Source organism: Anolis carolinensis, unplaced genomic scaffold (genome assembly GCF_035594765.1).
Source record: "Anolis carolinensis isolate JA03-04 unplaced genomic scaffold, rAnoCar3.1.pri scaffold_24, whole genome shotgun sequence".
Classification (NCBI taxonomy): Eukaryota; Metazoa; Chordata; class Lepidosauria; order Squamata; family Dactyloidae; genus Anolis; species Anolis carolinensis.
Window position 1 is genome coordinate 59,339 of NW_026943833.1, and position 26,421 is coordinate 85,759.

At 36.4% G+C, this 26,421-nt stretch overlaps 1 protein-coding gene across 1 annotated transcript; it reads left to right on the forward strand.

The window, feature by feature from the left end:
* The first annotated feature begins 2,115 nt into the window (after positions 1 to 2,115).
* Positions 2,116 to 26,072, forward strand: fam222a (family with sequence similarity 222 member A). Its single transcript, XM_062966569.1, has 3 exons — positions 2,116 to 4,787; positions 18,280 to 18,366; positions 20,055 to 26,072. The coding sequence occupies exons 2-3, from the start codon at positions 18,291 to 18,293 to the stop codon at positions 20,960 to 20,962; spliced, it is 984 nt and encodes a 327-aa protein (XP_062822639.1). The 5' UTR covers positions 2,116 to 4,787; positions 18,280 to 18,290; the 3' UTR covers positions 20,963 to 26,072.
* The last annotated feature ends 349 nt before the right edge of the window (positions 26,073 to 26,421 follow it).

Below are 26,421 nucleotides of genomic sequence, written 5' to 3' on the forward strand. Positions count from 1 at the left end.
TTATTATATTTATAATATAAATATTATATTTTATTATTTATTATAATAATATATTTATGATATCATATTTATCATTGTATTACTTTTATATTATATTTATCATTATTATGTTACTATATTATTATTATTATTATATTATATTATTATAATATTTATAATATAAATATTTATATTTTTATTATTTATTATAATAATATATTTATGATATCATATTTATCATTGTATTACTTTTATATTATATTATTATCATTACGTTACTATAATTATATTTATCATCGTGACAAGATATTATTACATTAGTATTATATGATATTATTATATTAATCATTATTGTTATTCCTTATATTATTATATTTATAATATAAATATTTATATTTTTATTATTTATTATAATAATATATTTATGATATCATATTTATCATTGTATTACTTTTATATTATATTTATCATTATTATGTTACTATATTATTATTATATTATATTATATAATATTTATAATATAAATATTTATATTTTTATTATTTATTATAATAATATATTTATGATATCATATTTATCATTGTATTACTTTTATATTATATTTATCATTACGTTACTATAATTATATTTATCATCGTGACAAGATATTATTACATTAGTATTATATGATATTATTATATTGATCATTATTGTTATTCCTTATATTATTATAATATTTATAATATAAATATTTATATTTTTATTATTTATTATAATAATATATTTATGATATAATATTTATCATTGTATTACTTTTATATTTTTATTATTTATTATAATAATATATTTATGATATAATATTTATAATTGTATTACTTTTATATTATATTTATCATTATTATTTTACTATATTATTATTATTATATTATTATAATAATAATAATTTATGATATTTATAATATAAATATTTATATTTTTATTATTATTATAATAATATATTTATGATATCATATTTATCATTGTATTACTTTTATATTATATTTATCATTATTATTTTACTATATTATTATTATATTATTATAATAATAATAATTTATGATATTTATATATAAATATTTATATTTTTATTATTTATTATAATAATATATTTTATGATATAATATTTATAATTGTATTACTTTTATATTATATTTATCATTATTATTTTACTATATTATTATTATTATATTATTATAATAATAATAATTTATGATATTTATAATATAAATATTTATATTTTTATTATTTATTATAATAATATATTTATGATATCATATTTATCATTGTATTACTTTTATATTATATTTATCATTATTATTTTACTATATTATTATTATATTATTATAATAATAATAATTTATGATATTTATATATAAATATTTATATTTTTATTATTTATTATAATAATATATTTATGATATCATATTTATCATTGTATTACTTTTATATTATATTTATCATTATTATGTTACTATATTATTATTATATTATATTATTATAATATTTATAATATAAATATTTATATTTTTATTATTTATTATAATAATATATTTATGATATCATATTTATCATTGTATTACTTTTATATTATATTATTTATCATTACGTTACTACAATTATATTTATCATCGTGACAAGATATTATTACATTAGTATTATATGATATTATTATATTCATCATTATTGTTATTCCTTTATTATTATGTTACTGTTATTGTATTATATTATTGTATTATTATTGATACAATGGAGCTGCAAGGCCATATTTATTGTTATTATTTTATTTTTATTATTTATATAATGGAGCCACAGAAGCAGGCGAAACGTCAGGAGGGAGTGCTACTTTATGACATTGGCTTAGGTATGAAAGCCGTGAGGAGGAGGAGGATGGAGGACTACAACTCCCATCTCTCCTTTCGAAGCCTTTCCCTTTAAATCCTCTCCGCAAGGCATGCCGGGCCTTGTAGTCTTGTCTCTTTATTGTGCGAGGCTTTTGCCGGTGACGTCACCGCCGAGGCCCCGCCCACCGCCGCGCTTGGCTTGGTTTCCCCGGCAACCGCTGCCCGGGGATGGACGGGGGGCGTGGCCAGCGCAGGCCCAGACCGGAGGAAGCTGCGCGCGCACCCTCGCCTGCCTCCTTTTTTTTTTGCAGCTGCAGCAAAGAGGCCAGGAAAAGGAAAAAAAGCTTTTATTTCTGCACCGGTTTGTCGATTTCCTTCGGGTTTTTTTTGCCCTCGGATTCGAAAAGGAAGGCCTTGGAGAAGCTTTGAAGCCTTCCATCGTTTTGGAAGGACTATTTTTCCCTATTGCAATTTATTTATACATTATTTTGCAAGACAAGACGGAGCGAAACGGGCCCATCCATCCCTCTTTTCCTGATTGATTTTATTTGGAATTGATGATGCAAATCATCCCATCTTGAGCCTATTTTTGTTTTTTTTTTTTGGAAATATTTGTTTGAATTTATTACAATTTGGATTTTAATTTATTATTATTATTATTTGCATTTTTATTTATTTTAATTATTTTTGTTATGATTTGGATTTTATTATAATTAGATTAAATTATTGTTATTTGCAACTTATTTTGGATTTTAATTATATTATTTTTTTGCAATATTTATTTATTTTAATTATTTTTGCAATTTATTATTTATTTTCCTTATTAGTTGGATTTTATTGGACTTATTTCATTTCTTGCAATTTATGTAATGATTATTGTCCGGATTTTATTATAATTTGCAAGGGTTTTTTTTAAATTGCCTTTGCAATTATTTTTATTTTATTTGCAATTATTTTATTTTGCAAACCCTGAGCTTGGAATATTTTGGATTTTATTATTTGCAAGAATTTTTTATTTTTAATTTGTAAAAAAACCCCAAAACTCTGAATTTGGAATATTTTGGATTTTACTTTTTGCAACTGACTTTTGGATCATGCAAATTTGGATTTATTCTAATTTGAACTTACTTTTGGATTCTTTGAAGAAGCAAATCTGAGCCTGGAAATACTTTATTTTATATAATTTATTATTATTTTGATATTATTATTTGAACCCTTGAAAACCATATTTAACTATTTTATTGTATTGCATTTTACTTGGGGCCTTTGGATCTTTGGAAATTTTTATTTTAAACTTTAATCTTAATAGTTCAGGGTATTATTATTATTTGCAAAGGTTGCAAAATACCTAAAAATATATTTAAAATGTGTATTATACTTTGTTTTGCAAAGGTAGCAAAATACCCCTAAAAGTATTTTTAATTTTTATTATTATTATTATTATTATTATTATTATTATTATTATTATTATTATGCAGTTTTAAATTTTTTAATTATTATTGTTCTTTTGCAAAGGAAGCAGATTGCAAAATAATAATATTTAATTATAATAGTATTTTTTGCAGAAGTTGCAAAATTCCCCTTAAGATACTGGTTTTAATTAATTGTTATTATTATTTTTTCAGCATTTTAAATTTTTATTCTTATTCTTTTGCAAAGGAAGAGAAGCTTGCAAAATTATTATTGTTATAATTACTTTGCATTTTAATTAATTATTTGTTTTGTTTTAATCTTATTATTTTGCAATTATTGTTATTGTTATTATTTCTTATTGTGTTGCAAAGCTTGCAAAACACCCTTAACAACAATATTTAATACTTATTATTTTGCAAAATATTTTTAATTTTTAAGTTATTATTTTTTTTGTAAATTTTGCAGTTATTGTTTATTGCAAAGCTTGCAAAAAGCCCCTAACAAAAATTATTTTAATCTTTTAAATTGTTATTTTGCATTTATTGCATTCTAACAATATTTATTATTTTGCTATTTTTTGTATACTAACAATAATTATTATTTTGCAATTTTTGCATCCTAACCATATTTATATTTTGCAGTCTTTGCGTTCTAATAGAGTTTATTATTTTGCAATTTTTGCCTTGTTATTAATGTGTTGCAAAACACTAACAACATTTATTTAATTTTTAAAATAATTCTTATTTAGGAAAATATTTTTAATTTTTAAATTATTTTTTGCAATTTTTGTATTGTTATAATTATTTTGCAAAAAGGTTCCAAAATATCTACGTATGATTTAATTATTTTTAATTATTAATATTTTCCCAGTTTTTGCATTATTATTTATCGTTGTTTTGCAAAGACAAAGCGAAGGTTGCAAAAAAAAATTCCCCTGAAATATTTATTAATTATTATTTTAATTATTTTTGCAATTTTTGCATTATTATTTATTTATTGTTTTGCAAAGAAAAAGCAATGGTTGCAAAAAATATCCCTTGAAGTATTTATTATTTTTATTATTTTACTTATAATTGCAAAGGAAGCCGAGGTTGCAAAAATACAATAAAATAGAATTAAATGGACACAAAGGGCTCTACTTCCGGGTTGTCTCTATGTCTCCTTCCGGGAGGAAGAGGAAGTCGGCCGGCCTTTTAGACCCGACTTCCTCCCATTGACCTTTTTGCAAGAAACACATTTATTTTCATTATTTATTTTATTATTTTTTGCAATTTATTTTAATTATTATTTTTTTGCAATTTATTTTAATTATTATTTTTTTGCATTTTGCAATTTTAATTTATTTTTTTATTTTTTCCCCTTTTTGCATTGATGGATTGACCTTTGCCTTGGGAAATAATAATTTTTCTGGAATTTTTTTTATTTTTTTTTTTTGTGTGTGCAAAATAATATATTTTGCAAATGACTCCAAGGAGAAAAAGGATTTAAAGGGAAAGTAAAGGAAGAAAAGAAGAAGAGGATACATTGGATTGCATGGTAAAAATTCTATTTATATTTTATTTTATTTTAAATACTTATTTTAAATACATATTAAAATACATATCATTTGGGGTGATTTGCATGGAAGGAGATTTGATATCTTTTTCTTTCATTATATTTAGTATAATTAAATATGTATTTATTATTATATTCTATTTATTACAATATTGTTACTAATTTAGTATTGTATGTTATAATCTCATTACTATCTATCTATATATATAAAAGAGTGATGGCATCACGGCAGCGGACAAAACAACAAAAGTAAACAGCCCACAACCTCGAAAATTGACAGCACAACCCATCATCCATGCCTCTAGGTTGATACAACAAAAAGAAAAGAAAAATAAATTCCTAATTAGAGGGAGAGGAATAATAGTTTTTATCCAATTGCTGCCAGTTACAAGGCTAAACTCCGCCCACTTGGTCTCCTAGCAACCCACTCAGCCCAGTGTTAATAAAATAATGATAAAAAAATAAATACAAATAATACAATAAAAAACACTAAAATAATTAATACAATAAAATACTATAACAAAATGACTAAAAATAATACAACAAAATAATAAAATATAATAAATAAAAAAGATAAGTGACAATAAAATTAATTTAAAAAAATACAAATAACGTCAAATAAAAATTCCACAACAAGTTTTAACCGATACCACCACCACTTTGCCACAGCAACGCGTGGCCGGGCACAGCTAGTTATTATATATAATCATTATAATTCTCAAATTATTATATTTACTTTTATATTGTATTGGCATGTTTCTTATTAATTTAGTATTATATATATTTGTTATAATCGTATTATTAGAGTGGGTCATGGGGTCTCTGTGTACTAATTTTGGTCCAGGTCTGTCAATCGTGGGAGTTGCAGTGGTCTATGGAAGTGAGTGACACTACTGCAAGTCCCATCATCCCTGGTCTATCCTCTCCCTAAACTTACCAGGATGTAAAGTGGGTCATGGGGAGTCTGTGTGCCAAGTTTGGTCCCAGTCCGTCATTCGTGGGGGTCACAATGGTCTCTGGAAGTGAGTGAAGGTACTGCAAATCCCATCATCCATGGTCCCCAAATTGCACCAGGATGTAAGGTGGGTCATGGGGGATTTGTGTGCCAAGTTTGGTCCCTGTCCATCATTCGTGGGGGTCACAGTGGTCTCTGGAAGTGAGTGAAGGTACTACAAATCCCATCATCCATGGTCCATCTTCCTCCAAAACGCACCAGGATGTAAAGTGGGTCATGGGGAGTCTGTGTGCCAAGTTTGGTCTCTGTCAATCATTCATGGGGGTCACAATGGTCTCCGGAAGTGAGTGAAGGTACTGCAAATCCCATCATCCATGGTCCATCCTCCTCCAAAACGCACCAGGATGTAAAGTGGGTCATGGGGAGTCTGGGTGCCAAGTTTGGTCTCTGTCAATCATTCATGGGGGTCACAATGGTCTCTGGACGGGAGTGAAGGTACTACAAATCCCATCATCCATGGTCCAGGATGTAGAGTGATGACTCAGAGTTTATCATATTATATGTTGATGCTTTTTAGTATATATTATTATGTCTCATTATATTAATTACAACATATTAAAAAATGATTATTATTTATTTTATTATATATTATATTATATTATGATACATTATACAATTATTATTTATTATATATTTAATTATTACATTTTTATCATAATACATTATATATGACGATGATGATGATGATTAATAATAATATATTTAATTATATGTATGTATATGTGTATATATATATATATATATATATATATATATATATATGCAGGTGAACTACAACTCCCAAAATCAAGGTCCATTCCCACCAACCCCTGGAGTATGTAGAGTGGGTCATGGGGGTTGTGTGTGCCAAGTTGGGTCCCGGTCCGTCATTTGTGGGGGTCACAATGGTCTCTGGAAGTGAGTGATGGTACTGCAAGTCCCATCATCCATGGTCCATAGTCCCCCAAACCTCACCAGGATGTAGAGTGGGTCATGGGGGTTGTGTGTGCCAAGTTGGGTCCCGGTCCGTCATTTGTGGGGGTCACAATGGTCTCTGGAAGTGAGTGAAGGTACTGCAAGTCCCATCATCCATGGTCCATAGTCCCCCAAACCTCACCAGGATGTAGAGTGGGTCATGGGGGTTGTGTGTGCCAAGTTGGGTCCCGGTCCGTCATTTGTGGGGGTCACAATGGTCTCTGGAAGTGAGTGATGGTACTGCAAGTCCCATCATCCATGGTCCATAGTCCCCCAAACCTCACCAGGATGTAGAGTGGGTCATGGGGGTTGTGTGTGCCAAGTTGGGTCCCGGTCCGTCATTTGTGGGGGTCACAATGGTCTCTGGAAGTGAGTGAAGGTACTGCAAGTCCCATCATCCATGGTCCATAGTGCCCCAAACCTCACCAGGATGTAGAGTGGGTCATGGGGTGTCACGACCCAGGCGGCAGAGGCACCAATAACCATACACAGAGGCCAGAATCTAACTAATATCTTTATTGAAGGAATATATAAAGTTAATAAAAACAAGTGTAGAAAATAGTCCAGAATTAGACCCTTCAGGAAGGGTCAGAATTAGTCCAAAAAAGCAATGTCCAATAAGAAATATTAAGGTCCAAAGTTGTAATCCAATAACCGAAACACTCACTTTGCCAAGCAAAGTGAGGGGAGATGACAAGGTCCTTTAGTCCATAAAACTTGAGCGTGGCTAGGAAATTACTTGATACTTGAAACAAGGCTTGAGCGTGGAACAAGGTAACTAAGAACAAGAACAAGGTCCGTGGAATAACTTGGTAAAATCCGTGAAACAAGGCAAGGATTAGTCCTGGGAAACAAGGCAAAGTCCGTAGGTAAACAAGGCTGGGAAGCAAGGCGAAGGCTGGATAGCAAGGCAAGGCTTGAGCTGAAGCGAGGCTTGAATCGGAGCGCGCTGTCCAAACACAACTCGCTCCGCAGGCTGACGAATTGACTCCGCGAAGTTGCTACGCGGGCAAAACACCTATATAGAGTCCAACTTTCTCACCAGAGCGGTTCTCTGGGAATCAGAAACGAAAGCTAAACTCTGAGACCAGATGTTAAACTCCTTAAAGATTCTCACGAGAACCAATGTTAATTGGCAACATTCTTAGCTGCTATCCTCGCACTCCTGCGCGAAGCTGAATCCAAACTTCTCTGTTGTTTACAAAACTCCCGGCGCAAGAACACGGGAGAAGTAGGCTCTGGGGTTGTTTGACATACTTCTGGGGCACAACTTTCTTGCAGGTGCAAGGTTTCCAGATCTGCCTGGGAAGTATCTGGCTGAGAGGAATCCAGTTCAGACTGGGAAGGTAAAAAACCCAAGTTTTCATCTTCATCAGGGATTACAAAGTCCTGAGCAGGACTACAAGGCCCATGGTTCATCACACTATCCCCCTCCTCAGGGCCCCTCCCAAACTGGGGTCCTCTCCCCGAGGCGCGAGGTCGCGGTTTGGTGGGATAGGTCAGATGGAAGCGACGGGTTAGATCAGGAGCATGGACTGTGGAGGCGTCTTCCCAAGAGCGCTCCTCAGGCCCAAAACCCACCCAGTCAATGAGATATTGTAGGCGGCGGCGATGAAAGCGAGAATCCAAAATGTCCTCAACCTCGAACTCCTCCTCCCCATTCATCAAAACAGGAGGGGGGGCCGGTTGGTCTGTATCAGGACGCACACCATCCGCCGGAAGGAGCAGGGAACGGTGAAACACTGGGTGAATGCGCATTGAACGCGGAAGTTGGAGTTTGAAAGTCACGGGGTTTAATTGCGCCACCACTGGATAGGGGCCAATGAAGCGGGCATCTAACTTCCGGCATGGGCGGTGGGAGGGCAGAAAGCGAGTGGACAGAAAAACCCGATCTCCTACCTTGATTTCGGGGCCCGGCTGGCGGTGTTTGTCAGCGTGGCGTTTATAGTCCTCCTTGGCTTGGTCCAGTTGCTGGAGCAAAAGTTGTTGCACCGCTGTGAGTTCCTGCAGCCAATCCTCTGCTGCGGGAACTTCTGAAGTTTCAATGACAGGGGGAAAGAAACGTGGATGGAAACCGTAGTTTGCAAAGAACGGCGTTTCTTTTGTAGAAGCTTGAACTCCATTATTGTAGGCAAACTCAGACAGTGGTAACAGAGAAGCCCAATTGTCCTGTTGGTAGTTTACATAGCAGCGAAGATACTGCTCCAAAGTGGCATTGGTGCGCTCCGTTTGCCCATCTGTTTGGGGATGATGAGCTGAAGATAAGCGAGAGTCTATGCCCAGTAGTTTTTGTAGTGCCTTCCAAAAACGAGAGGTGAATTGAGATCCACGGTCTGTGACTAAACTCTTGGGCAATCCATGTAGTCTGAAAACATGCTGAAGAAATAGATCCGCAGTTTCTTTGGCCGTGGGGAGGCCTTCGCAGGGAATGAAATGGGCTAACTTGGTGAATAGGTCCACCACCACTAAGATCGTGGTGAATCCACAGGAAGGTGGTAGGTCAGTGATGAAATCCGCGGAAATTATTTCCCATGGGCGAGATGGGGTAGGAAGGGGGTGTAAAAGCCCTGAGGGCTTCTCCCTTCGTATCTTGGAGCGCTGGCATACTGGGCAGGTGTTGACATATTTTTCCACATCCTTGCGGATCTTGGGCCACCAAAAATCTCTTAGGATCAAATGCATGGTTTTAAATAGTCCGAAGTGTCCTGCTGGTTTGCAGTCATGACACAGACGAAGCGCTTTTTCCCTGCCCGGTCCGGGTGGGATATAAACATGATTTCTATAGCAGAGCAGCCCATCTTTAAGCGAAAAGGGAAAATGCAGACCTTGGCGAAGTTGGTCCTGCGCCCAGGCATCTGCTTGCTGACTAGCCCTGATTTCTTGAGCACAGATGGGTCCTGGAGTAGGGGAAGTTGAACCAATGGGACTGGATTTGGTGTTCCCCACTGTGAGCGTGGCAAAGTTCTCAGGTTGTAGCAGTTGGGATTCAAAGGTCTCCTTGCGTCCTGCAGCGTATTCCGGTTTACGTGACAGGGCGTCTGCTTGCTTGGTTTGAGCTGGGGTCACATAATGGATCTGGAAGTTGAAACGTTCAAAGAATAAAGCCCAACGTTGCTGCCTCTGATTTAGTTTGCGGGCAGTTCTTAGATGTTCTAGATTACGATGATCAGTGTGGACTTCAATGGGGAATTTGGCCCCTTCTAGCCAATGTCTCCAAGTTTCAAAGGCTGCCTTTATGGCCAGTAGTTCTTTTTCCCAAATGGTGTAATTCCTCTCTGGTGTGGTTAGTTGACGAGAATAAAAGGCACAGGGATGGAGGTGTTCTCCCACCGGTTGTAAGAGTACAGCCCCAATTGCCACATCAGAGGCGTCCGCTTGCACCACAAAAGGGGTTCCAGGATTTGGGTGCTGTAGAATTGGCTGGGAGGTGAATAGTTTCTTCAGTTGCTGGAACCCTTTCTCTGCTTGATCAGTCCAGCGGAAAGGCTGCTTTCCACGGATGCAGCTAGTGATGGGGTCGGACCAGCGGGCAAAATCTGGAATGAACTTGCGGTAGTAGTTCGCGAACCCCAAGAAACGCTGCACCTCTTTCTTGTTAGTTGGCGCCCGCCATTCCAATACTGCTGAAACTTTGGCTGGATCCATGGAAAGCCCTAGAGGCGAGATGCGGTAGCCAAGGAAATCTACCTCTTGTAGATCAAAAGCGCATTTTTCTAGCTTGGCATAAAGTCCGTGATCCCGCAATCGTTGCAACACCATTTTGACGTGGTTCTCATGTTCTGATTGTGATCTGGAAAACACCAAAAAATCGTCCAGGTAGATTATCAAGAATCTGTCTAGATAGTCCTGAAAAATATCGTTGACAAAATGCTGGAACGTTGCGGGAGCTCCGCATAAACCGAAATTCATAACTCGGGACTCGAATAATCCGAATTTAGTCTGGAAGGCGGTTTTCCACTCGTCCCCTTCTCTGATGCGAACTAGATTATAAGCCCCCCGAAGATCCAGCTTGGTGTAGACCTTGGCTCCTCGAAGTCGGTCCAGTAGATCCGAGATTAAGGGCAGGGGATAGCTGTTCCGCTTGGTGATATTGTTCAATGCTCTGTAGTCCACCACCAAGCGTAATTCCCCTGACTTCTTCTTCACAAACATCACTGGGGAGGCGGCTGGGGATTGAGAGGGTCTGATGAACCCCTTGCGAAGGTTTGTCTCTAAGAATTCCCTGAGAGCTTCTTGCTCTGGTTCAGTCAGGGAGTAGAGATGCCCTCGCGGGATCGGGGCCCCCTCCACCAAGTCAATGGCACAGTCATAAGGTCTATGTGGGGGTAATTTTTCGGCTTCTTTCTCATTGAATACATCCCAATACTCGGAGTACTTCTTTGGCAAGGTGATGATGGGCTCGGAGTCTGTGGCATGGCATACCTTGGCTACGAGGCAATGGTTTTGGCAGTACGGTGAAGCAAACTGCAGTTCTCTGTTGGACCAGGAGATGTTAGGGTCGTGGAGTGTCAGCCATGGAATTCCCAAAATCACAGGGAAATGGGGAACCTCGGTAACAAAGAAGGAAATCTCTTCCATATGTTCCCTTATCCACATCCTGGTGGGTTCCGACCACTGGCTTACGGGGCCCGTCTTGAGGGGACGGCCGTCTATGGCTTGCACCACACGGGCATTCTTGAAATCATGATATTGTAATCCCAGAGAGTCGGCATACTCTCTATCGATGAAATTGTTGGTAGCTCCAGAGTCTATCATGGCGTGGATCATGACGGGTCCCCTTTTTGCTGACCATAATGTGACCACGAGAAGGAACAGGACCCCGGTTGGCGGCTCTTGGATGGATTTTTTGACCGGGTTGGCGAGCCTCTCTACACCCGGTCGTTGGCTTCCCCCGCCGGCTGTGTGCCAGTCGGCTCAGACGCCTTCGACTCCGTGGAGGACGCTGCCGCAAGACGGGCGGCAGGCTTCCCTTTGGCTGGGCACTCTCTGGCGAAGTGGCCCCCGTTCCCGCAGTACCAGCAGAGGTTCAAGCGTTGGCGACGGGCCTTCTCGGCGGCATCTAGTCTGGGACGCACATTGCCCAACTGCATCGGCACCTCCTCGCCTCCTCTGGGGTATGGGGTTGGAGGCGGGGGTCTCCACACCGGACGTGGCTGAACACTGGCGGGAGCGGGGGGTTTTGCCCCGGCTCTACCGCCCTGGCCTCGAACCCATTGTTTCCTGTTGGCAATCATGACTTCAGCCCGTAAACATTGATCAATGAGTGCCTCGAGGGTCTGGGGAGGATCCACCTTGGAGATTTCTTCCAGCATTTCAATGTTGAGACCCTCCCGAAATTGTCCTCTGAGGGCTACATCGTTCCAGCCGGTGTTGTGGGCCAGCACGCGGAACTCGGCTATGTACTGAGACATGGGTCTGTCTCCTTGAAGGAGGCGCCGGAGTTTGTGACCGGCTGCCTCCAAATTGTCCTCGATTCCCCAGGTCTCCTTAAGGTGATCCAAGAAGCGTTGTGCTGAATTTAGGTGGGGGGAGGCTTGATCAAACAGGGCCGTCGCCCAGTTAGCCGCTGGTCCATCTAGAAGACTGTAGACCCACGCCACCTTGATGTCTTCTTGGGGAAACTCGGCATCACGGGCCTCTAGATAAGCTTGACATTGGCGGCGGAAAACATGAACCTTAGCAGCTTCTCCAGAAAACTTGGTAGGCAACGCCATGGCCGGGAGGCGAACTCCGCGCTCCCTCAACCCTTTTATTTCTCCATCCTGCGCGTTGAGTCTGTCACGGATGCGGTCCACTTCGTCCTTGCTGATGGTGTAGCTGAGCGGCTGTCCAGCCGGCGCGGCTCCGGTAGACATCCTGGCCTCGGTTAGTTGGTGCTTATGGGTGGCGGAGTCAAACTGTCACGACCCAGGCGGCAGAGGCACCAATAACCATACACAGAGGCCAGAATCTAACTAATATCTTTATTGAAGGAATATATAAAGTTAATAAAAACAAGTGTAGAAAATAGTCCAGAATTAGACCCTTCAGGAAGGGTCAGAATTAGTCCAAAAAAGCAATGTCCAATAAGAAATATTAAGGTCCAAAGTTGTAATCCAATAACCGAAACACTCACTTTGCCAAGCAAAGTGAGGGGAGATGACAAGGTCCTTTAGTCCATAAAACTTGAGCGTGGCTAGGAAATTACTTGATACTTGAAACAAGGCTTGAACGCGGAACAAGGTAACTAAGAACAAGAACAAGGTCCGTGGAATAACTTGGTAAAATCCGTGAAACAAGGCAAGGATTAGTCCTGGGAAACAAGGCAAAGTCCGTAGGTAAACAAAGGCTGGGAAGCAAGGCGAAGGCTGGATAGCAAGGCAAGGCTTGAGCTGAAGCGAGGCTTGAATCGGAGCGCGCTGTCCAGACACAACTCGCTCCGTAGGCTGACGAATTGACTCCGCGAAGTTGCTACGCGGGCAAAACACCTATATAGAGTCCAACTTTCTCACCAGAGCGGTTCTCTGGGAATCAGAAACGAAAGCTAAACTCTGAGACCAGATGTTAAACTCCTTAAAGATTCTCACGAGAACCAATGTTAATTGGCAACATTCTTAGCTGCTATCCTCGCACTCCTGCGCGAAGCTGAATCCAAACTTCTCTGTTGTTTACAAAACTCCCGGCGCAAGAACACGGGAGAAGTAGGCTCTGGGGTTGTTTGACATACTTCTGGGGCACAACTTTCTTGCAGGTGCAAGGTTTCCAGATCTGCCTGGGAAGGATCTGGCTGAGAGGAATCCAGTTCAGACTGGGAAGGTAAAAAACCCAAGTTTTCATCTTCATCAGGGATTACAAAGTCCTGAGCAGGACTACAAGGCCCATGGTTCATCACATGGGGGTTGTGTGTGCCAAGTTGGGTCCCGGTCCGTCATTTGTGGGGGTCACAATGGTCTCTGGAAGTGAGTGAAGGTACTGCAAGTCCCATCATCCATGGTCCATAGTCCCCCAAACCTCACCAGGATGTAGAGTGGGTCATGGGGGTTGTGTGTGCCAAGTTGGGTCCCGGTCTGTCATTTGTGGGGGTCACAATGGTCTCTGGAAGTGAGTGAAGGTACTGCAAGTCCCATCATCCATGGTCCATAGTCCCCCAAACCTCACCAGGATGTAGAGTGGGTCATGGGGGTTGTGTGTGCCAAGTTGGGTCCCGGTCCGTCATTTGTGGGGGTCACAATGGTCTCTGGAAGTGAGTGAAGGTACTGCAAGTCCCATCATCCATGGTCCATAGTCCCCCAAACCTCACCAGGATGTAGAGTGGGTCATGGGGGTTGTGTGTGCCAAGTTGGGTCCCGGTCCGTCATTTGTGGGGGTCACAATGGTCTCTGGAAGTGAGTGAAGGTACTGCAAGTCCCATCATCCATGGTCCATAGTCCCCCAAACCTCACCAGGATGTAGAGTGGGTCATGGGGGTTGTGTGTGCCAAGTTGGGTCCCGGTCCGTCATTTGTGGGGGTCACAATGGTCTCTGGAAGTGAGTGAAGGTACTGCAAGTCCCATCATCCATGGTCCATAGTCCCCCAAACCTCACCAGGATGTAGAGTGGGTCATGGGGGTTGTGTGTGCCAAGTTGGGTCCCGGTCCGTCATTTGTGGGGGTCACAATGGTCTGTTTGCTCTGCGCTATAGGAAAGGGTAGGAAAGGGTTAAGGGAGAGGCAGTGGGCGGGGTCATGCAAATTCCACACCAAGGAGGTGGTGCTCGCTGTAACCTACAATGTCATCATTATTATTATTATTATTATTATTATTATTATTATTATTATTATTATATCCTGTATAGATATTATATACTATTTTATATAATATTATTATTATATATTGTATTGCATGATATAAATTATTGTATATTATTATCATTATATTGTATCCATATATATATATATATATATATATATAAAACTATATGTTATTTGATAATTTACTATTAAATATAATATAAATATTATATTCTATATTGTATGAGTATTGTACTATTATATATGTATTATTATTATTATTTATGGTTGTCATTATTATTATTATTATTATATCCTGTATAGATATTATATACTATTTTATATTATATTATTATTATATTGTATTGCATGATATAAATTATTGTATATTATTATCATTATATTGTATCCATATATATATATATATATATATATATATATATATATATATATATATATTATTTGGTAATTTACTATTAAATATAATATAAATATTATATTTTATATTGTATGAGTATTGTACTATTATATATGTATTATTATTATGTATGGTTGTCATTATTATTATTATTATTATTATTATTATTATTATTATTATTATATCCTGTATAGATATTATATACTATTTTATATAGTATTATTATTATATTGTATTGCATGATATAAATTATTGTATATTATTATCATTATATTGTATCCATATATATATATATATATATATATATATATATATATATATTGGTAATTTACTATTAAATATAATATAAATATTATATTTTATATTGTATGAGTATTGTACTATTATATATGTATTATTATTATGTATGGTTGTCATTATTATTATTATTATTATATCCTGTATAGATATTATATACTATTTTATATTTTATTATTATATATCGTATTACATGATATAAATTATTGTATATTATTATCATTATATTGTATATATACATATATGTCATTTGGTAATTTACTATTAAATATAATATAAATATTATATTTTATATTGTATATTGTCCTATTATATATATTATTATGATGTATGGTTATATTGCTATTATATTATAAATAATACTACAATAACCATGCAATATAATATTATATTGCATGGTTATTATACTTATTATTATTACTTTACTATATTATTTGGATATTATATTATTATATTACATATATGATGATAGACATATATTGTCGTGTATATATTAATATATTATATGATTAATAATGATTACATATATTATTGTGTTACATAATATGTTTTATATTGCATGGTTATTATACTAATATATTATTATTATAAACTATTATTTAGATATTATATTACATATATAATAATATACATATATTATTGTGTATATATTATTAATATTGCGTAATATGTTTTATGTCTTATATTGCATGCTTATTATAGTATTATTTATTATTATTATATGCTGTATTATTTGGATATTAGATTATTATATTACATATATAATAATATACGTATATTATTGTGTATATCTTGATATATTAATAATATATTACATATTTTATATTACATGGTATACTTTATGTCTTATATTGCATGCTTATTATAGTATTATTATTTATTATTATAGGCTGTATTATTTGGATATTATATTATTACATATATAATAATATACATATATTATTGTGTATATATTAATATATTATATGATTAATAATATATTACATATATTACATAATATGTTTTATATTGCATAGTTATTATACTAATATATTATTATTATTATCATAAACTATATTATTTGGATATTATATTATCCTATATAACAATATACATATATTATTGTGTATATATTATTAATATATTGCGTATATTATTATATTACATAATATGTTTTATGTCTTATATTGCATGGTTATATTATTATTATTATTATATACTATATTATTTGGATATTAGATTATTATATTACATATATAATAATATAGGTATATTATTGTGTATATCTTGGTATATTATATTAATAATATATTACATATATTATTATATTACATAATATGTTTTATGTCTTATATTACATGCTTATACTATTATTATTTATTATATGCTATATTATTTGGATATTACTATGTTATATATAATAATAATACGTATATTATTGTGTATATATTAATATATTATATTATTAATAATATATTACCTATATTATTATATAACATAATATGTTTTATATTGCATGGTTATTATACTATTATTTATTATTATAAACTATTATTTGGATATTAGATTATATTACATATATAATAATATACATATATTATTGTGCATATATTATTAATATATTGCGTATATTATTATATTACATAATATGTTTTATGTCTTATATTGCATGGTTATATTATTATTATATACTATATTATTTGGATATTAGATTATTATATTACATATATAATAATATAGGTATATTGTGTATATCTTGGTGTATTATATTAATAATTTATTACATATATTATTATATTACATAATATGGTTTATATTACATGCTTATACTATTATTATTTATAATTATTATATGCTGTATTATTTGGATATTAATTATATTACATATATAATAATATAGGTATATTATTGTGTATATCTTGATATATTATATTAATAGTATATTACATATATTATTATATTACATAATATGTTTTATGTCTCATATTACATGCTTATACTATTATTATTTATTATATGCTATATTATTTGGATCTTACTATGTCACATATACATATATTATTGTGTATATATTAATATATTACTAATAATATATTACATATTTTATTTTACATAATATATTTAATGTTTTATATTACATGCTTATACTATTATTATTTATTATATGCTATATTATTTGGATCTTACTATGTCACATATACATATATTATTGTGTATATATTAATATATTACTAATAATATATTACATATTTTATTTTACATAATATATTTAATGTTTTATATTACATGCTTATACTATTATTATTTATTATATGCTATATTATTTGGATATTACTATGTCACATATACATATATTATTGTGTATATATTAATATATTACTAATAATATATTACATATTTTATTTTACATAATATATTTAATGTTTTATATTACATGTTTATACTATTATTATTTATTATATGCTATATTATTTGGATATTACTATGTTACATATATAATAATATATTATTGTGTATATATTAATATATTATTAATAATATATTACATATTTTATTTTACATAATATATTTTATGTCTTATATTACATGCTTATACTATTATTATTGTTATATACTATATTTGGATATTACTATGTTACATATATAATAATACATATATTATTGTGTATATATTAAGATATTACATATATTATTATATTACATAATATGTTTTATGTCATATATATAGTTAATGTATATTATATTATATAGTAATATATTTTATATTACATTATATTGTATTCCTTTCCTCTTCTCCAGCGTTTGCTTAACGAAATCCAGGCTAATTGGGAATTAGCTAAACGAGGCTAATCCCAATGGTGGCGCATGCGGACATTTATAGACGTATGTGTGCATATATATATATATATATATATGCTAATTATTCATTATTATGAGCTACTTGCATATTATAATTACGATACATTTATTTTTATAAATTGTTGTTTTTATATATTTTATATATTTATTTTTATATATTAAAATTTAATTATTTAATAATATGTGTATTTCTGTTTTTTGCAGAATATTCCGCCATGTTGGCCTGCCTTCAAAGGACGCAGAATCCTACCCGGCAACACATGGTTTGCACCAATAAGGAGCCTCGGAAGTGTGAGTTGGAGTATTTATTTATTATTATTATTATTTACATAACGTCAGACATGCACATGAAGCCCATGTGTCTGGGGTCCATCTCTGAACATCAACACGACCATTGAGGGTGTGGGATGTGCTGAGCATGCGCCAGTTCATTTTCAGCGCATGCGCAGATCATTTTTGCCAGTTTTTGGGGTTTTGTGGGTCCCGGTTTGGTTCTAGATGTTGGGTTACGTGGTAAGAACCTAGCGGCAAGGCCGTTGGATTCTGTTGCCAAGTTTCGTGGTTCTGGGGCGTTTAGTTTTGTTGCTTACTTCGTGGCCCAAATTCCATTACATTTTTATATATATATATATATATATATATATATATATATATATAATAGATTGGTCGTAGTATTTTATATTATTTTTATATTATTTATATTATTTTATAATAATATTTATATTACTTATAATATTGATATTATTTATATTTATATTATAATAATATTTATATTAATTATAATATTTATATTATTGATAGTATTTTATATAAAGTATATTATCCTTTTCCTTCAATTTTGTCAAGGAACTTTCCATGCAATGTTTTGTTGTGCCAGCTGTCAGCTCTAGTTTGTAGTGCGGTTTTCTTGTACTGGTTATTATTATTATTATTATTATTATTATTTTTATTATTATTATTATATAAGGACTCTCGAGATGCTATAATAAAGTATATTATCCTTTTCCTTCAATTTTGTCAAGGAAATTTCCATGCAATGTTTTGTTGTGTCAGCTGTCAGCTCTAGTTTGTAGTGCGGTTTTCTTGTTCTGGTTATTATTATTATTATTATTATTAATATTATATAAGTACTCTTGAGATGCTATAATATAGTACTTCATTATTATTTGTATCCTATAGTGTAATATATATAATTATTTTATTAATTAGTATATGTTATGTTAATATTATATTATTATATTATTTCATTATTGTATTAGTATAGTATATCATCCTCATCTTGCCTGTTGCTATTATATTATTATTATTATTATTATTATTATTATTATTAAAGTACTCTCGAGATGCTATAATAAAGTATATTATCCTTTTCCTTCAATTTTGTCAAGGAACTTTCCATGAAATGTTTTGTTGTGTCAGCTGTCAGCTCTAGTTTGTAGTGCGGTTTTCTTGTACTGGTTATTATTATTATCATTATCATTATTATTATTATTATTATATAAGGACTCTCAAGATGCTATAATATAGTCTTCATTATTATTTGTATCCTATATTGTAATATATATTATTATTTTATTATATTACTATATATTATATTAATATTATATTATTGTGTTATTTCATTATTAAATTAGTATAGTATATCATCCTCATCTTGCCCATCGCTATTATATTATTGTTATATATTATCCTTTTCCTTCAATTTTGTCAAGGAAATTTCCATGCAATGTTTTGTTGTGTCAGCTGTCAGCTCTAGTTTGTAGTGCGGTTTTCTTGTACTGGTTATTATTATTATTATTATTATTATTATTATTATTATTATTATTTTTATATATATTATTATTATTATTATTATTATTATTATTATTATTATATAAGTACTCTCGAGATGCTTTAATATTATAGTACTTCATTATTATTTGTATCCTATATTATTATTACTATTATTATTATATATTATTCTCGTCTCTCGTTTCCAGGCGACGCGATGCCCGTGGTGTCGGCCCCCCCCTCGGCGTGTTACCCGAGTCCGGCCGAGCTGGACGCCTATGCCCGGAAGGTGGCCAACCAGCCCTTGACCATCAAGATCTTCCCGGCCAACGTCCGAGTCCCGCAGCACAAGCACCTCAACCGGACGGTCAACGGCTACGACACTGCGGCGGTAGCCCCGCCCCCCCATTACAGCCCCTATCCCGTCGTCGTCAATAACAACAACAACAACAGCGGCAACAACAACACCTACCAGGGCTTGTTGGCCATGGTCCGGGCCGGGTCCTCGTCCTCGTCGTTGTCCGGGGTGGTCAAAAACGTGGAGGGCAAGCGGACGAAGCCCGCCCGTCACGTCGTGGCCGGGGGTCCGTACCCCCACAACGCCGCCCCGCCCCCGTCCATCCAGAACATCATCTTCCAGATCAACCGGCAGTGCGGACAACCGGGGGGGCCGGCCAAGCACGGGTACGCCGAGATTGTGTACCCCGAGAGGGTGGATTACGTCCACTCTCTCCGCAAATCGCCGGACAAAGTGGGGTCGTCGCCGTTGAACTGCACGGCGGTGGGCACGAACTTCGTGACGGGCCCGCCGTGCTTCGCGACCGCGCCGTGGAACAGTGTCCTGGCCACGCCGGACAGCGACTGCTGCCACCACGGGGGGGCCCGAGAGCCCTGGCCGGCCGGAGGGGGGCTCCCCAGTCTGCCCAGTCTGCCCAGCAAGACGCTCTGCAACGCCTCCGTCCTCAGCAGCAGCCTCCAGTCGTTGGAGTTCCTCATCAACGACCTGCGCCCCCCCTGCATCAAGGAGCAGATGCTCGGAAAGGGGTACGAGACCGTGGCCGTGCCCCGACTCCTCGACCACCAGCACGCCCACATACGGCTGCCCGTGTACAGATAGGCCGGGGGCACGTGGGGGGAACGGACGGACGGACGGACTCCGGGGTCCCACAACACGAGGTCCGAGGGGGTCGGTCTGAACCGTCTTTGCGGCGGTGGTTGAGTCGTCTTCACTGTGGCCGTTGATTCGTCTTCACGATGCTCGACTCGTTGACCCGTCTAGGCCGTTTGACCGTTGACCCTTGATTCGTCGTTAAGGAGATCGATGACCCGTTTTGACAGCGCTTGACTCGTCTTTAAGGTGGTTGTTGACTCGTCCACGATTTTGTTGACACGTTATTGACTCAGCCGTTGACCCAACCTGTACAACACTCGATTCACCGTTAAGGAGATTGACGACCCCTCTTGACGGCGTCCGACTCGTCTTTCTGGCGGGTGATGACTCGTTTTTCCGGCAGGACCTCGGAAAGGCCTAGAGTGGCATTACAAGACCTATCTCTATAACATAGAGGTGTACTGGAGGACCTAGGGAAGGCCTAGAGTAGCATTGCTAGACCTCTCTATACCATAGTCATGCTGCAGGATCTAGGAAAGGCCTAGAGTGGCATTACGAGACCCGTCTTGATACCATAGAGTCATGCTGGAGGAGGCTGAGAGTGATGTTATGAGACCTGACCATACAATAAAGCTGTACTGGAGGACTTAGGAAAGGCCTAGAGCATCATTGCTAAATCTCTATACCATAGTCATGCAGGAGGACCTAGAAAAGGCCTAGAGTAGTATTACTAGACCTCTCTATACCATAGAGTCATGCAGGAGGACCTAGGAAAGGCCTGGAGTGGCATTGCTAGACCTCTCTATACCATAGAGTCATGCAGGAGGACCTAGGAAAGGCCTGGAGTGGTATTACTAGACTTTTCTATACCATAGTCATGCTGGAGGACCTAGGAAAGGCATAGAGCGGCATTGCAACACCTGGAGGGCTTAGGAAAGGCCTAGAGTGGCATTGCTAGACCTCCCTATACCAGAGTCATGCTGGAGGACCAAGGAAAGTCATAGAGTAGCATTGCTAGACCTCTATGCCATAGAGTTATGCTGGTGGAGGCCTAGAGTGGCATTTCGAGACCTGTCTCTATACCATAGGGCTGGACTGGAGGACCTAGGGGAGGCCTAGAGTGGCATTACGAGACCTGTCTCTTTCCAGGGATCGATGAATCGTTTTTATGGAGCTCGTCTCGTCTTTCCAGTGGTTATTGACTCGTCTTCACGTTGGTTATTGACTTGCCTTTATGACTGTTGACCCATTTTTGGTGGTTGTCGACTCGTTTCAAGGGCAGCCAATCCCCCGTCTTTATGGCACTCAACAACTTGACTCGTCTTTAAGGTGGTCAATTATGGCAGTCGGCTCGTTGTTATGGCAGTCAAGAGCTCACCCATCACCACGGGCTCCTACCCGGCGAGCATCACGTCAACCCCGAACGTCACGAACGACCCGTATTTATGGCGGTTGTTGTCGTTATAGTGGTTGACAACTCAATCCATTTTTGAGGAGGTCAGTGATCTGTATTTAAGTTAGTTATCGACTTGTCTTCAAGGCTGCCGATGACCTGTTTTTGCGGCAGTCGACTCGTCTTCATGGTCGCCGATGATTTTAGAGGCCGTCGACTCGTCTTTGAAGCCACCGATGACCCGTTTTTAGAAGTCGTAGGCCCGTCTTTACGACGGTCGACGATTCTCGGTCCATAACCCGTTTTAACGACGTCAACAACCTATATTTACAGTGGTCAACAACTCAACTCATTATGGCCGTCAATGACTCATATTTACGGCGGTCAATAACTTGACTTTGCGGCGATCGTTCAAGGAAGGACTCCCCGTTCGAATCGGGAACAAGAAGGATCGGAAAGACTCGTTCCCGGCGTATCCCTAACGATAACGACAGTAGTAATCGCTCGTCTACTATTTTAGGAGGAATTATAATGTTTTTTGTTTTGTTTTCTTACGAATGTGAACAGGGAGAAGTCCGGTTTATTTTGCTGCTAAGGACGGACGGACTTTTTTTTCGGGAGGGAGGGGATCTGACCTATATAGAGGGATGTATATGTACGAGAGTGAGAGAGATGGTGTGGAATTGTATTAGGTATTCCATAGAGTCACGCTGGAGGACCTAGGAAAGGCCTAGAGTGGCATTGTGAGAGCTCCATACCATGAAGTTGTACTGAAGGACCGAGGAAAGGCCTAGAGTGGCATTATGAGACCTGACTCTATACCATAGAGTTGTACTGGGAGACCTAGGAAAGGCCTAGAGCGGCAAAATGAGACCTCGCTATACCATAGAGTCATACTGGAGGACGTAGGAAAGGCCTAGGGCAACATAGACCAGTCTATACCATAGAGTTATGCTGGAGGACGTAGGAAAGGCCTAGGGCAACATAGACCAGTCTATACCATAGAGTCATGCTGGAGGACGTAGGAAAGGCCTAGGGCAACATAGACCAGTCTATACCATAGAGTTATGCTGGAGGACCTAGGAAAGGCCTAGAACCGCACTGCGAGATCTGTCTCTGCCATAGAGTTGTGCTGGTGGACCCAGGAAAGGGCTAGAGTGACATGAGACCTCTATACCATGGAGTTGTACTGGAAGATCTAGGAAAGGCCTAAGGCGGCATTGTGAGACCTGTCTATACCATAGAGACATACTGGAGAACCTAGTAAAGGCCTAGAGCAGCATTGTGAGACCTGTCTCTATACCATAGAGTTGTACTGGCGTCTCTATGAAAGGCCTAGAGCAGCATTGCGAGACCTGTCTCTATACCATAGAGTTGTACTGGAGAGACTCTATGAAAAGCCTAGAGCAGCATTGTGAGACTTGTACAGTACTATGGAGCTGTACTGAAGGACCGAGGAGAGGCCTAGAGTGGCATTAAGAGACCTGTCTCTATACCATAGAGTTGTACTGGAGGACCTAGGAAAGGCCTAGATCAGCCACATTCAGGTTCTAACATATAGAGGGGTGTATATGTACAAGGATAAGAGAGATTGGATGGAACTGTATTAAGTATTCCATAGAGTCACACTGGAGGACCTAGGAAGGGCCTAGAGCGGCATTGCGAGACCTGTCTCCATACCATAGATTTGTACAGGAGTACATAAGAAAGGCCTAGAGCGGCCACATTCAGGCATTACTGGATCCTCCAGTGCAACTGTATGGTCATAGTGTTGCTGGAGGATCAACAAAATGCCTAGAGAGGACACCCGGACGGGGAAAATAAACACTTGAAAACTTGAATTAACTTTTATTTTTATTTTTTTCTGTTACTGTTATTATTTGACTGCTGCTAAATGACAAAAGGTCTAGCTCTAGTTCGTTAATTGTTAATTACTATTATTTAATTAATATTATAATTATTATTGGAACGAGTGTGTCATCCATGTGAAGATTCCTAGAGGGGAAATCCTTTCTAGGGAATTACTCTTATGCCCACGAACGTACAGGTGACCTAGATACCTAGACGGGCGCCTTCTCAAAATACTCTGAGGCAATTCATGCCATAGAGTTGCCCTGGAGGACCTAGAGAATTCCTAGATAGAGGCATCTTTTCAAGGAATGTATAGTGAGTCTATGGTCATTTTGGCATGAGTGTGCCATAGAGGAACCCTAGAAAACTCCTAGAAGGGTATCCTCTATAAAGGTCCTCCAATGTAATTCATACCATAGAGGATAGAAAACCATCCTTTCTAGGAATGTACACTATAGTGACTATGGTCAGATTTGACCCAACACAAAATCCTTGGAAATTCCTAGATAGGCACTGTCTCAAGATCCTCCAATAGAATACATACCATAGAGCGTCCTTGGAGGGCTTAGAAAATTCCTAGAGGGGCTTCCTTTCTAGAATTTTATTCTGTGGTCACATTCAGTCCAACAGGTACCCTAGAGAGGTCCTTGAAAAGTCCTAGAAGGGTTGCCCTCTTAAGTTCCTCCAATATAATACCATAGAGTGTCCCTAAAGGGTAATACCTTTCTAGGAATTTATAGTGACTCTATCATCACATTTTGGTACGAGTGTACCATAGACAAACACTGGAAAACTCCTAGAAGGGCACCCTCTATGGCTCCTCCAATATAATTTTTACCATAGAGTTGCTCTGGAGATTCCAAAGTGGAGGCCTCCTTTCTAGGAATTACATTTGGCCCGGGCGTACCATAGAGAAACACTAGGAAAGTCCTAGAAGAGGTGCCCTCAAGATCCTCCAATATAATACATACCATAGAGTTTCACTGGAGGACCTAGGAAATTCCTAGATAGGTGCATCCTTTCTAGGAATTACATTTGGCCTGGGCGTACCATAGAGAAACACTAGGAAAGTCCTAGAAGAGGTGCCCTCAGGATCCTCCAATATAATACATACCATAGAGTTTAACTGGAGGACCTAGGAAATTCCTAGATAGGTGCATCCTTTCTAGGAAATACATTTCTCCCGTCCGTCCTAGAAGATCCTCCAATATACCATAGAGTATCCCTGGAGGATTTAGAAAATTCCTAGTTGGGGGCTGCCTTCTAGGAATGTATAGCAACTCTATGGTCATGTTCGGCCCAACACGTACCACAGTGAAACCCTTGGAAACTCCTAGAAGAGGTGCCCTCAAATGTCTTTTGATATAATGCATACCATAGAGTATCCCTGGAGGATTTAGAAAATTCCTAGAGGGGGCATCCGTTCTAGAATATTACTCTATGGTCACATTCTTCCCAACACATACCATAGAGAAACCCTTAGAAACTCCTAGAAGGGCTCCCTCTCAAGGTCCTCCAATGCAAATCTGACCATAGTGTTGTCCTGGAGGACTACAAACACTCCCAGGGTAAAAGGTGCCCCTCTAGGCATTTTCTTAAGTCCTCCAAGGCAACTCTATGGTAAAATTTTGAAATTTTTTTTATTTTTGTATTATTTTTTTCCTAATTTGTTTGGATTTCTTTAATAATGCTACTGCTACTACTAATAATAACGGTACTGTTCCAGCACTAAGTGCATTTAAACGAAATCTCTTGAGAATGTCTTTTTCTAATATATATATATGGAGAAGAGAGAAGAAAGTGACCATTATATTATACTGTGAGGAAAAAAATAAATTTAAAAAAGTGTTTTAAAAACAAGAGAGAAAACAATATGAATATTTGTCTTTTTTTTTTTGAATTATCGTAAAACCAAAAGGCTCTCTGCTGCCACCGTTGTCAGAATTGGGTATTGCGACCATTTGTCAATTCCATAAATAAAATAAATAATTTAAAATAAAACAAAATAAAAATGGGAAAATTAAATCAAACTTAATTAAAATTAAAAAAATAATAATAATTGAAATACATTGAAATAAAAAAAAATAAATGAATTAATTTTAAGATAAAACAACTCAATAAAAATGGTTGTGAATTAATAATACAATAAAATAAATAATTAAAAATTAGAACCACAGTAAATGTGAATTATTCAAATTAAAATGAAATATAGTCATTACAA